Source organism: Indicator indicator, chromosome 8 (genome assembly GCF_027791375.1).
Source record: "Indicator indicator isolate 239-I01 chromosome 8, UM_Iind_1.1, whole genome shotgun sequence".
In the NCBI taxonomy this organism is placed as follows: Eukaryota; Metazoa; Chordata; class Aves; order Piciformes; family Indicatoridae; genus Indicator; species Indicator indicator.
The window spans coordinates 21875357-21890202 of record NC_072017.1 but is presented as its reverse complement, the minus strand read 5'-3'; the positions used below and the strand labels follow the sequence as shown (position 1 = coordinate 21890202).

Here is a 14846-nt window from a genome sequence, read left to right as displayed (position 1 = left end):
ATACACATCTGTTGTGCTAAAATGCTTTGCACTACGATGTGCTTAATGAAAGCAAATGTTATATACAGTCTATCATAAAATGTTGTGTGTCATTCAAGTACTACATATTCCTAGAATGAGATCTGATATGGTCTACTAAAGACAAACGTAATGCAATCAACCCAAAAAGCATAATTCTAGTTGCAAGAGCAACAACTGAAATATTAAAAATTGCTAGTGTTTTAAAAATCAAACTGTGGCAACCAATTGACATTCTGAATAAATGCCATTGTGTCACTTTGACTCAATAAAATCTGAAATTCCAAACATGATGCATTTGCTATACAGATATTTAGAAGATGCCATAGACATCAGGGATGAACAGAGGCGGAGAGGAGCAAGTTAGTGAAAAGACAATGTAGTGATAGCAGTACAATTACACTATTCTGGGGATCCTGTACAGATGATTAAATCTTTTAAGCCACTGATTCATTGCCTCAAGGATTAATGCTGAAGTATCTGTTACCACTACAGCAAGGTCTATTTCAGTCTACAAGTTTCATCCTAAAGGCTACTCCAAATGTGTACACTAACCAAATTAAAGTTCAAGTACATAAACTGTATGATATTAAAATCTATTTTCAATATGTCATTTATGGACAGTTATTAAATGTTAATGGAAGTAATTTTAGGAGTATTGAGATTCACATTACATATGCACAGAAATCACTAGAAAGCATTTCCTAAAAGAGGTATCAGGTTTAGGAGAGTCTTTATGAAAGTACATACTGAAAGAAAAAAAATTAATGCATTCCCATTGGTAAAGTTGTATTAAGTTAAATACAAGCGTTAACTCCACATTTCTTTCTTGAAATGCACTGGACTAACTTCATCCTAGTCTCTATCATAACTTGCTCCAAAATTCTCTTGTTTAATGTGAAGATGAAGAATAATTCAGAACAAATCCAGGAAAATTAATGTAAGACAGTAAAATATCATTAACTTCTAGATATTAGTGTAATGGATTAATTCAGGCAACCAATTTTTTTAAAAAAATAAGACCTTTTTAAGCAGAATAGGAATTATTTTTAATCATCTATCACCTTGAAGTATTCAGGTTAGCACAAAAATTATGAGCTGAATAGATTTCACCTTTGATGTTTTCTTTGTTGATTCTTTCTGTTTCAGTTGAAGAAAACATTCTGTTTCAAAACAAGCATGTCAAATAAATATTTAGCTCACTTTCCCATTGTGTCTACAAGTAAAGCAAGTTATGGAAGGATGGGAAAACTCCCACACTTGATAAATTTGCATTGACATCTTTGCTTAGATATTTGTAAGCAAAATAACTTTCCATCATATTAAGTACACGGTGGATTCTTCAGCATGATGCTTATTCCTCAGTTCTTGTCATCTAAGAACTTCTTTTGGAAAAGAGTTGGACTTCCTCAACTGCAGTAATTTAAACTGATAGCTTACTCAAAAACATGTTAGCATGTTTGATGGAACTTGAGAGTCATTTTGAATTTCTGACAATTGGTCTTCCTGTGATTCAAATCTTTGACAAAAGAAAAAAATTCTTAATTTTGTGATATGCCCTTCTTTGAAACTATATGCATTACAGTTGAGACTGGTGTGACTAGCAAGTACCAAGAAATGAGAAATGCTGCTTTGATTAGTTTAATTGCTTATGAATCCATCTAATCTACCCAGTATTGTTCCCATTACAGAGTCATAGTCATTTGTTTTGTGGAAGTTGCAGGAAACTGTACTAAGTTCATGTCTTTCTGGCACCCATGCCCCGTATTTGGTTTCTCAGATAGCGTTTTTGACGCAGTCTCTGTTCTCAAAATGCTGTGCCATCTTTCAAAGAATGTACAAAACTAGTGAGCTTCATGAATCAATTTAGTTGGAAGGAAAACCATGTTCTCCTGGGAGTATCTATTTTTTGGCTTTCCCAAATACATTCCCTCTTCTGAACTCATTTTATGAGAGCTTAGAGAGAGGCTGTCATGTTCTTTTCACAGTGATTTTGCATCTAAGCAAAAGAGGAAAGAGCCTAAACATCTATACTAGATGACAAGGCAACTCCTGTTTATTCCTTTTAAAAAAGGAAAGCAGTGGTAAATTAGTCTTATATTTTAAAGACTAGCAGGAAAAGATTCATCCGCTTTCTTCAATCTAGAGGAAAGATCACAGACCTCTGCCTTAACAATAATTGCCTCAAAGCAGCAGGACAGGACAAGATTTAAAGCTTTGTAACATGAGTTTTGGGGTTTGGTGGTTGTTTGTTTTTTAATTTGAGAAGAAATGAGTATGGAGAGGGATCCCGAGTACAAAACAGTCAGACATACTTAATTTTCAGAATCACGAACATGCACCACTGGGTAGACAATCTTGTCAGAGAGATGCTTGTTTGTGGTTTTGCCACTTGTACTGATACCAGTTCACCTAATTATTTTCTGCTTGTTCAAGAAAATTGCAGATATTTTAATATTTATTAAGATTATTGTGAGAAAAACAAAAATAAGAATTGTTGGTACAGTATAGCTGAAATGTGTAAAATTATCTGTATGTTACCAGAAAGCAGATCATTCTTTGTCTGAGGTATATAAAGAAGAGTTTGGTTTGTTTTTTTTTTTAACTTGGAATATCTATAAAAACAAACCTGATAGTATCAAATCTGCCACAGATGTATGCTTGGCATTTTTATGTCTGGGACCTAAACAAATTTGTTCTGAGTTCCATCTTTTCTGTAGATTCTACCTTTGTAGCTAAGTTATTTATAAAGAGTTTGAAAACTTACAGTGTTCCTTTATCTATCAGTCTACATTTGTCATATTTCTGAAGGACATGAGGTTTTTTTTCTGTCAGCGGTGTAAGGTAACAATATTTACCCAAAGTTACTTATTACACATCAGAAATCATTTATATTAATCACGTTGTATTATGGTTCAAATTGATTGCATATATGATTTGATGATGGTACTTCCTTTGTGTTTTAGGGGTTCCTGTGCCTTTAAATGCTAGTTTGGTGATAAGAAACAAAGCTCAGGTTTTCTCTATTGAATTAGCAGTGAATGAGAACCTGTAAAACAATAGAGGTACTTTTGAAGCTTGATACCTGTATGGAACAGAGATATAGGATTCATAAAAAGAATACAAAATGACATTTTTTTCTTCAGTTAACACCAATGTGAAACAGTGAATGACACGTGAGGAAATAATCATTAATATTTTTACAGCTAGTCTACCAGGAGGTTTTGCTGATTAAAAAAAAAAAAAAAAAAAAAAGGGACAATGAAATAAGGTACTAGAAGAGATACTAGAAGAGTGGTTCAATTTCTTTCATCATGGAATAATCAATAACAGGTTAAAAAGTTGACGCTTTTAAAACTACCTCACAAAGATAGCATGCTAGATCATTATCTTAGCATGGTAAACCTGTGTCAGGAAAGTTTGTAGCTGCAAAATAAGAAGCACAGTCATTTGTTGATGTTGTTGTATTGCTACCTTTATCAATTTTCCTCACATAAAAGACACTGTTTTAATTTACTTAATCCAAAAGATAATTGTTTGAATACTATCTGGCATTTTGCATGGATTTTACTGTCCTATCTCCCCTCTACCTTTGTCAGCTTTGCCAAATATTTCCTCAAAGGGTTGGAGGGTTTTCCATTAATAAATCTCCTGCAATCTGCAGGGTCCAAACTTCTGTCTTTTTTTGCATAAACAAAGTGATGTTAACAAGTCAGTGGACAAAGACCAGTGCTTTCAATGATTCAACTGGGATGAAGTCAAGTGTTCATGTCTTATCTTCTTTCCCACGCAGATATTTACAGGCCAGAGTCATCCAACGTAGCACAAAATTAATAATGCAGAGATTCAGAACAGATATCATTAAGGCTATATATTTACAGAGAATTCAAAACATTAAACACAGTGTGGGACTATATACTCTTTCACAAGGAGTGACTTCTAAACTATGACAGTAGGTTAATTAATTAGTTGAGGGACTCATACTACTTGACTCATTATTCATTGAATGATACTGTAAGGTAAATGCCATCATTCGAAATTTAAACTGCGTGGAGATCAGCCTCTTTAAGCACAATGTTCAGATCAGTCTGAATATGTCTGAATAAGTTAAAAAGCTTGATAAAGTATAAGGGTTGTTTGGAGGGGTTTTTTCCAAGTTATTTATGTTTAATTTTTCCATATTGTAGTCTTTTGCCAGGTGCTTGGTAGTTACTCAGATTGTAACATAACTGCACTGAAGAGAGTCTCAGCTGTTTGTTTCTTCTTTCTCTTCATAGCAAGAGACCTTAGATCCTAAGTACTACACATATTCCATTTGCTTAACACTGTGCCTGCATAAGATAATTCTGTGCATATGGGAATAACAGAATATTTATCTCAGTTTCTTCCAGATACTGCTTCTACATCTAATTTTTTCACAATAGTAAATATTGTCAAGTGTTTAACACATGAAAGTTCTTCCAGAAGAGATTTACCTGATTTTTAGTGATTTGCTTAGCCCAGGAGAATGAGGATGAAAATTGGATGTTGTGTAATAACATGTTCCTTGTTAGTCTGGGAAGGTTATATGAAAGGTCCATACTTAGTCTTATGAAAATAGCCTGGAAAAATAGTTGTATGTTTCAGAAGTGACAATTTACTATCTGAACAAGCATCTCATCACAGTTAATGAATGTGGTGTAGAGTATTTCAAGTGCTCTAAGACAGCAATGAAACTTATAATTTGTTTTGGAATTTTTATCTTTTCATGTTTGGCTAGGATCTGGTTAATTTTCTTCACAAGAAGTTGGGAGGGGCCACATCCAAGATAGGCATCAGAGCCAAGCAGTAGGTATTTAATACCATGTCATGCCCACTGTATAAGATGAGAGTCAGTGGGGCAAGCATGATTGCTTTGAGCAGGTGACTGTAGTGCAGCAGGGCAGGATCAGGTGGGCAGGTTGGGCTGGGCCATCACTGTCAGTGCTGTGATTTGTATCACTCTCTTCACAAACTATTTCGTTAATGTTATTGTTATTCCTGTTTGTTTATTTTCTCTTTGTACTCTTCTATTCAAATCTCCTAATCTCTACCTGTAGGTTTTTCCCTTTGTCTCTCATTTTTTTCTTCCCACCCCACCAAGCAGGGGGGGGGCTGTATTGGGGACCATGTGCATGTCTGTGTGGGGCTTGGCTGCTGGCTGGGTCTGAACCACATCATGACAGCACCCTCTACCTCAAATGCTAACTATAATGAAGCAGTGATACTCTTTTTAGAAAGTACTTCAAAAATTAAATAAGCAGGCCCTTGTGAAATGGTCCCTTACTATGGAGGCTTACTGAAGCTTTGCAAGCATGAAGAGCAGTGGGTAATATTCAGTGCTGATGAAGCCTTTCTCCATTTCCTGTATATCGGAGACTGAAAAAATATCATTTTAGAGTAATTTAAAACCCTCTCCAAAGTATTCTCCTGGGATGAAATTGATCTTGTATGACGAGAAAAATGAGTTGGCACCCCTCAATCCATTACAAAAGCAGCAGAGATATTGTACTTGCTCTGGGAAAAGTGGCACTGGCAGAATTTTTCCCTCAGATGCACTGGAGGGACTGGTAAGGAATCATGCATCTGCAAATGTGGATAACTGGAGCTGCTGTAGTACAGAGAACTGAGGAATAGGGAACAAGTAGAGTCCTCCAGCTGCCCTGACTGTCCCTCAACACCATCCCTCTGCTTTTCCCTTCAGCACTGCTTTAAAGAAGCCCCTGTGTTCTGTGAAATTAATTCCTAGAAAGCATGGGCTTATCAGAGCAATATCCGTGTATCTGAACTTCAGACTGATGGATTCTGAACGACATCTTCTATATTTAATTTTCGGGGGTGCCAGGCCAACAACTCTTCCAAAGGATTTATAATGACAGCTTTATGTCATCTTACTCATTCTTCAGCAAAACCACACCACAGATTTACATCAGTTTTAAAATTACAGTATGTTTTAAAATACAGAATTTTGACTTTACATAAAAGGATTTATCTATCTGGGTCTAACATTTAAGCACAAGTTAATGTAATACAATACCTATATTCGTAACTGATCTGGTACATTGCCGCAATAAATTAATTTCTGCTGCGATGATAATCCTTTTAAATAGTTGTCTTAGGTAATTTTTCTTGTGTGATTGTATTTCCATCTTATTAATAGGATGGGTAGAGATGAATTACCTGGTTGCTTTACATCAAAACATATTTTTATTAGCTGCTACAATTTTTTTTACCAAATTAACAAGTACTTAAGATACTATTGTAATTGCATATCCAATGAACTATTACAAATTAGTATACTTGTCATTTAATATTCACATTCAAATGCAAATGAGTATTTATAAAAGCTTAATCTCAAGATATCACTAAACGTTAAGAGCACATCTTAAAGTAAGCTTATTGTTTCTGTTTCTTTCTAGTCATCCATGACTCTTTGGAAGATCATGTTTCTGGAGCTGGGGTCAGATGTCCCCTGGGCTACTTTCCATGTGGCAATATCACAAAGTGTCTGCCCCAACAACTTCACTGTAATGGTGAGGATGACTGTGGGAATCGTGCTGATGAAGACAACTGTGGTATGTGTTTGAGACATCTTTGTGTCTTGCACCTGCAGTCACTGAAACCTATGCTCGGACTAGATAGAGAGCTGAAGAGTGTTAGGAGTAGAAAATTGTTTTGCAGGTTGTTGGTTTAGCTAGCAAAGCCACCTAAGAAGTCATTGGTAGGAAAGATGGATGTAGTGCATTGTTGTTGGTCTGTGGTATCAGTATATCCAATTTTATCCCTGCTTTGAGCTTGTTTACCTACATCATTTTGATGTGTGCAAATGGACATATGTGATCTAGTAAAGATCTCTGCTGAGGAGAGGTAGATGTTTGCACTAGCAGATTCTACATAAAGCTAAGCATGAGTTCTGAAGCTGAATGGGAAACACAATTTAGAAGAGTTTTCAGGCTTTTACAGAAATGCTTTATGTCCTACTTTGAGAAAAAAAAACATGAGTGTATAGGTGTGCTGCAAAAACTACTCTACTACAAGGCTTTGGTGTTTGGAAATGGCAAAAAACTCAGGAAATGCACACAGTCAGGTCACTACTGCCTTCTGCTGCAACTCATGTCACTCTTGGCCCTACCAAATGGTAGTTGTGAACTTGACTTGGCTTGTAGGCTTTCTCTCTGCAGCACACTAATTAGGGTCAGGGTATGCCTTTGCACTGGCACTCGCCTGTCCCTGCTCTTTATCTGTGAGCATGGTCCTGACACAGCCTTAGTCTATGCCCAGCAGCATCTCTCATGTAGTGCCTTGGACACAGCTGAGGGTGTAGAAGAGACCTCACATAGTCTGAGAAAGACCACCTTATATTTTTCAGAAGGGAGCTTAGCCATTTGGCTGTGAGCTATGACTGCAGGAAGAGGAAATCAGCCCTGGCACATTTTATTTACTGGTATTTTCAGCTTACTAGCGACCTGGATATTTTCAGAGCTACTCTCCTGAGCTACTGATCTATGGCAGATGAGGAAACCAGACTTCCTACTCCTTAGTAGCTTGCCTGTAGCCGTGGAGAATAGCCAGATGCATGGTGCCCTATCTTAAATACTGCCTCCAGTTCCCTGGAGCCAAGCTGGTGAATAGTTTGCCTCACCCATCCAGGTACACTGCCATCAGAGCTGGGGGGAGAGGGGAGAAAATTAAAATATTAAAGGAAACTTCCAAACTGAGTATACTGAAATATATTTTCTGATTGAAATTTCAAGCACAGTACAGTAAAAGTATTTTTAACAACTATTCTCAGAAAAGTCAGTTATATTTTGAAAACAGTTGTTATCATTGGTTATCTGCAAAACTGATTTTTATTCCTATGTGCAGTATCTTGTCCTTATATCTATCAAATTTCATCAGCTTATTCTATAAGAAAGCCACTTTTAATTCTAATCCCAGCTAATAGGCTTGAAGCTTTTCCTACTTTTATGTCATTTGTTATGCCACAATATACTTTCAGTTGCCAGTAATCAAAATCCTGAACAAAACTGGCTCTTTTTCTATTCTTCTGTAGTTATCTTGCCCTACATTGACAGAAATTGCTAATGCTGGTGCCTTCTCATGTCTGAGAAGTCCATAAACGGTTGGTTTACTCATGTTTTACAAGGACTTGCTGGACGTGTACAGCTTGATCAAACAGCAACTAGGGTATACATCATAATAGGATGTACAAGAAATGGTTCCATGCAAGGCAATTCAGCTGAGATATTAAATCCTCTTCTGGGTATAGTAACTCAAGAACAAGGTAACCTCAATTTCTGAAAGCCTAAATTACAAAAGATAAAGAGTCACTGTACTGACTTACTGGGAAAATTACACTATTAGTGTTGTTTCTCATAACTTGACCTCATATTCTAATTTAAAAATGCATGCCATGCATAACACATTATGGTCATTTTCAGCAGTAATGTTCTCTCCAAACCAGTATTGCAGTCAAACTGTTGTTCGAATAAAGAGTCGTTTCCTTGTCTCAGAACACTGGATGTCCTGATGACATTTTCTACGGTGCTCCTACACTGTAGAGAATGTAGGTATCTTTGTGGGATAGCTCTGGTTTGTGAACATCCATCTTGCTTAAAATCTAAAAAAGGAAACCTCGTTGATTAGCTCCCAGGATGGAGAAACACTCCAGCTTCATTTTTTGCTGCAATTTCCTATGATCACTTTAGTATGTCTGCCTTATAGCAACAGCTGTATCTGGTTCCTTCTAACCATTTTTAGAATTTACAAGTAGTTTTAAGTTGAAGTCATTGTTCCTGGTTATAAAAAAAAAAAAAATTCAAAATCATATTATTGCAGTATAGTCATTGTTTCTTGCAGTGCCACTGGAATTTTTAATCTAATCCATAAGGTACCGCAAGTAGCGCATCCTTTAAATATTTGCACACTTTTATCATGCATACATTTGAACAAAAGCTTTGAGGTGGCCAGTCTGCAACAGTCAGTCCAACAAGTGTGAGGAGGGAAAAAATCAGCACAGATTCTCAAAAGAATTCAGAACTTTTTAATTTATTTTTTTTAATCTCAAGCCTGTCATAGTGAAGACTTGTATATATCTTATGTATAAACCAGTATTATAAAACAAAGAAACACAAAGAGAATATCTGTCATGCACAGTAGTTCTTCCTGTGATGGAAAGGACAATATTGATGAAAAGGAAAGCCACTTCTCTTAATACTACTGTTTGGAAAAACAAAACAAAACAACAATAACAAAAAAAACCCACCCCAAGATACTCTAACCATAAGAAAATCCAAATCCACTTGCTCAATACAAGACCCTAAGTGTGCTAAATATTAGCAGCAGCTGAAATTACTGAAATAGCACTTTTAAGGAACATCATGAATGAAACAAGCAGAGAAGCAACTAGCATAAAAGTGGAGGTAGATCTTCCAAGAGAGTTACTCTGTAAAAGTCTTCAAATGCCCTTGAAACAAAAAGTAAAAGACATTAGTGCAGAAAAAAAATCAACATCATAGGAGCTTCTGAAAACAGGAAAACTAATTATTCTAATGATCTCATTCCCCACTTCAATCCTGTAGTGGTGTTTGAGATGATTTGCAATAGTACTCCTGTTTCATGTACTGTGTGCCTGGAAACAGCAAAAGACACTTATAAATGTTTCTAACTAAACTGAATCCTCACTGTGTTTTCAATACGCTGTAATCACCATTCATACCGAGTCTTGGCACACAAAGATTGGCTTCCTGGTGCCTTCTTCAAATCTGCTGCTTCTTTCGCTTCTACCATGCTCTCCATGTCCACATAGTAAAAGTAAAACTAAGGTCCAGAGAAGTGAAATGCCCTGAAATTGCAACCATAGACTGAGCTGGCAACAGACTGTAGGACTCAGTCTGCTGTGTTAGTGCTTAACCTCAGGATGGGGACATCCTGCTGGTCAGATAAACCTCAGCATTTCTTCCTCTTCCAGAAAGGGGGTAATTGTAGGTGAAATGTCACAGCAGAGTGAAGCCATTTGTCACTGAAAACTCACATGCCTTCGTCACCTAGCTGGCTTTCCAAAACCAATAAAATACTGTGTATACGTATGGGGAAGTGCTTGAGGCAATACAGTAAACTGCAATAAGAGGAGGCTAACAATTTATTGTGCCCAAAGTGGTGGCAGGTTCTTTTTGAACTATCACTAGCTAGCCTTAAATGTGCCTGGAAAATAGGGTCTTACCTTTTGAACTTGAAAACAGTCCATCAAGTAGAAGTGGGTATCTGCAAATTTGTCATGAGTATGGTATTTTTAAACAGGAATTATTTATTTAAAGCTTATGGTTTTGAGGACTTTCATTTTTTAGATTTGGCAGTAAATTTTTCTCTGCTGTTCTGCCCCATGCTCATGCTTTCTCAAGCACTGAGTTTTTTTAAAAGACTAAGTGCATTGTTAAACAGTTTAGCTTGTTTCATGTTTCACTTGGAGCTATCTTCCTATCTGTTAGCAAAAATAAAAATATGTTTAAAAAATAATAAAATATAGCACTTTCAGCATTCTAGTGTGCTGGGGATTGATTAAAGCTCAAGCAAGTAAAGCAAAGCAAGTGTGATCATATTTTTTTCTGCTGAGACTATGTTTCATTTCAAATGTAGTGGCTGCAGACTACTTTTCCAGGGAAGAGGTTTTCTTGTTTATTTACAACTCTAAAATTTTGTTCTGTAGCTACCTGATGTTTATAGATGGGAGGTTAGAATATTTGTTTACTTCATTGCTTTTTAAAATGTGAGCAGGAAGGATAAATACCAGGTGTAATCACAAATTCTGTTCACCTAATGTTTACTGCAACATTGCCATGGGAAATTAGGCATTATCCCTAAAACTAGCAGAGAGTATTTCTTACATTGAAGATGTTACTGCTGCAATATTATTGTTAATGTATTCTAAAAAAAGCTGTAGGGAATGTGCTCTGAGGCCCAATGGCATAGTAATAGTGCAAAGATAGGTGCTCTCAATTGCATGTTCATGGAAAGAAGCATTTTGGAATCTCTGCTAAGACAGCGATGCTTAATGATAAACAAAATAACTTAAAAAACAAATGATAAATCAAAAAGCTTAAAACTAATGACAGTGGATAAAGCCATCAGTGATTAACACAAACCAAATTACCAAACAACAGCATTTGTGATGTAGCTTTTCACTAAGTCCACATTTGTTATGTTATCTTGAAGTGCATGCTTATTTAGATGAACAAACTCTGACGCATGATAAATTGCAAAAAAAATACAAAAAGTTAAATCATAAAATCATAACAGAAATGTACTCTACAATTTGGACAGAAGACAAGTAACATTGTCAGTAAACATCAATGAATTTTTTTTATACCATCTCTGAGTAGCTTTGTACAAAAAAAAAAATCCTTAATCTACTCCCTAATTAAATATATACATTTTAAAGCTTAAACACAAACAATTTTTTTTTTACAGTTCTCTGATATGCCATCTACTTAGAGGGCTGAATGAGCAAACTTTTGTCCCAGATAACGGTCATCTTTCGCTGAATAAAATTTTCCTCCTCTGACATGCAGCACTAAAAGTGTAGTGTTAGCAGTCTAGATGACTTTTGTCAGATTTAGAATAAAAAGTATTTTAACATAAGAATTTTTAAAAATACAAACACCAGAATTGCTACTAAGTTCAAAATCAACATCATGTGCATTGGGCCTAATCCTTTGAACCTCTGCAGACTGGATTGTTTCACCATGAACGGGACATCAAATGAAACAGTGGCTACTGTTAAGTATTTGACTGCCACTCTACTTACTAGAAATAATAAAAGGGGATTGGAAGGAACGCAATGCTAGGGTGTTTCATTTGATCTTTTTTCACAAGCAGTCTTTAATTATGTAGGGTAGTTAAGGGAACAAACAAGCTGAACTATTTTGAGTACAAGTTTCCTCAGGGTTCAGAACTTTGGCTTCTGGACAATTTTGCTGAAAGTTCTCCAAAACTGTTTTTTTGGCAGTTAGGCAATGGTTATAGTGTGTCTACACTTGGGTTTTAATCACAGTGTCATAGCCACATTTTTCTAGTCCAGTGAAGCAAGAACAGGCATGCAGATTTAATTTAAGATGTTTCTGACTCTCTGGAGGAGTTCTTCAATGGCTAAATGTATTTATCATTGTGTTGCTCCCAGGTCTAAAAGATCTCCAAACAAAAGATAGCATTCAGCTCCCCAGTTGTAAAGTTCACGTACATTAAACTGTCTAGCTGATAGGCTGGAAATCACAGACAGAAATTTCCAAATGAGCTGGGGCAGGGAGCAGCCATTTGAAGTCTTGTGCCTACTTACCTCTGAAAGCACAGGGCTCATCGGTCACTGTGCACTGTGCAGTAGTCGGGTGACTGGCTTGCCTTATTTAATAAGCAGTAACGTGCTCCTTCTTTTTTGGAAGGGCCTATAAAATCCAACAGGATGGAAGTAATAACCATCTATATAGACGTCATTGCTGTTTTCATGTGTGAAAAATTTCATATAGGATCTATAAACTTACAGAGAATTATTGCAGTTCTGCAGATTCATTAAACCATCTCCTCGATTTCCATACCAAAAACCTAAATTTCTACGGCATGTTTTAAAACAACTATACAAAAGATATGTGTTTTAGCATTACAATGAGAAATTTCAGAGGGTCAGTTTCCCACTTTTGCCTCAGCACACTGCAAAAGATTTTGGTGACTTTATATTTCAAATTAGCATTAATATTGAGTCATGTTATAGTTAGTCTCATCTTTTCCTAGCATAGCAATTTTTTTCCATCACACTTAAAATGTGAGATTTAAATGTATGAGACAACATTCGGTTTTGAGCCCTAGATAGTAAATTGTGTTTATGAAGCAAAAAAAACCCTTGGAAATCTCTCTCATGCTCAAAATGTAGTAAATACCTGGCAAAAAGACGAGATTTTCAAGCTTCACATGGAAACTTTTTTTGTATATGGTCAAATTTTATTGTTAGCATCGTTACCATTCATCCACAGTACAGGGCACTTAAATCAGGTTTATACTGATGTGCAAATATTAGCAAATGGAATACCCCTGCTGAAGTTCTAGAGGGTTTTAATCAATTTGGTATTGAGACATTTAAATATTGTTGATAACTAAGAGGAACTTTTACATTTTACTAGACTTATGTCTCTTTGATCTTCACTGTAGTGGCTTAGTGCTAAGGGAACTTTCAAGCAACTCAAGGTTTTATAGATATATTTATGTTGAATTTATTTTGTCTCATTTATTTAAAAAAATATTTTGAGATAAACAGAATAGAAAATCACATTAATCTATATAGATTACAAGTATTGTTATATAAACTGGAAACATTTCATAGAAATAAATATACAATATTGAGAAGATACTTATCTTTTGGAAATTTGAGTCTGGGTTGTTGTACTGGATTAATTAGTGTCTATTAAAATCAATAATAAACTTGCATAAAACACATAATCTAGCTCAACCAGTGAAGTGTAGACCTTATTACTTAAACTGATTTAACTGTTCTCTGTTTTTCTGTGATTACATTGTCACATATAAATAGTCTGGCTACATTTCAATTAATCCATAGGTACAGCACCCACTCAGTGTGGAGATAGACACAACCTGATGCAGGATTAATTGCCACTACCTTGGCTGGTAGGTGTCTGGTTTTAGGTTCTTCAGTTTTTCCATCTGAGTATCTAAACTGAGGCTGTGAATTTCACTTCAGAGTTGAAAGTTCGAGGCACTGCAACACTCCACTTTGCAATATATGCATGTGGTTTTGGTCTTAGTGTAAGTTATTAGACCACCATCAGTTTGCAACAACACTGTGGGAGAGGACAATCACATTTCCTCATCTGTAAATATATTCAAAGAAATTTCTTCTTTGCTGGAGGACAAAAGTTTTCCTTGTTGCACTAAAAGACATCTTTGTGAAAATCCTGAAGTAATTTCTTATAGCAAGAGAAAGTATATTTGAACAATTGGTGGAAAGAAATTTGTCCATAGGTTATGACCACCAAAACAAGGACAAAATCCAAGGGTGCCATAGTATCTTTAGAGTGCTTATGCATTCAACTGATAGTTTTTCTCTTCATAAAAAGCTATGAAGACATGGCTGAGAGAAGGGGAAAGTGATATCGATAACATCCTGTTAATAAGAGAGATGTATCTTTAATTGAGCAAAGCTGCTATTTTCTTGGCTCTGTCACTCAAAGGATTATTCAAATCTCCAGTTTGTCAAAATTGACATACTCTCATTTTTTCCCCATCAAAAATGGAAACTGACAACTTTTAGCAAAGAAAATTGTAGTCAATCTGTAGTCAGATAAAGCCAGTTTACAATTAATTATTTATCTTATCCAGTGTAGGGGAAGATTTACTGATGACTTGTTTTCTCAGATCTCATTTTTTACAGAAGTGCAGCCAACACAATCTGTTTTAGAACTGGCTCAAGAAAAAGCAATTTCTCATCTGAGCTGTACTCTCCCAAATGATAGATTTGAGATTTCAAGTCCAGTACTATTACCAGTCATTTCTTAAAGTATTTGGAGAACCTCATCTCAACAAAGGTAAACAGGTCACAAACCTATCATAAAACTCTAAACTATCACAAAGTGATTTACAGTTCTGGCACTGAGTGCTTCACAGAACAGTTGTACTAAATATAGTTATTTGCACAATACATTCTTCTGGGATTTGACGAAACAGTTCGTATAAAATAAAGACTGTCCCAGGCTCAGGCATGAAGTTTGGCCCAAAGCAAACATTTTTGAAGATCAGAAGACTTTGAATAA

General features: G+C 35.8%; 1 protein-coding gene across 1 annotated transcript in view; it reads left to right on the top strand.

The window, feature by feature from the left end:
* Window positions 1-307: 307 nt before the first annotated feature.
* Window positions 308-14846, top strand: part of RXFP1 (relaxin family peptide receptor 1) — a 34207-nt gene continuing 19668 nt past the window's right edge. Inside the window, exons 1-2 of the mRNA XM_054382943.1 lie at window positions 308-380; window positions 6456-6611. Of these exons, the coding sequence (XP_054238918.1) occupies window positions 308-380; window positions 6456-6611 (229 nt within the window). The remainder of the gene's footprint in view (window positions 381-6455; window positions 6612-14846) is intronic.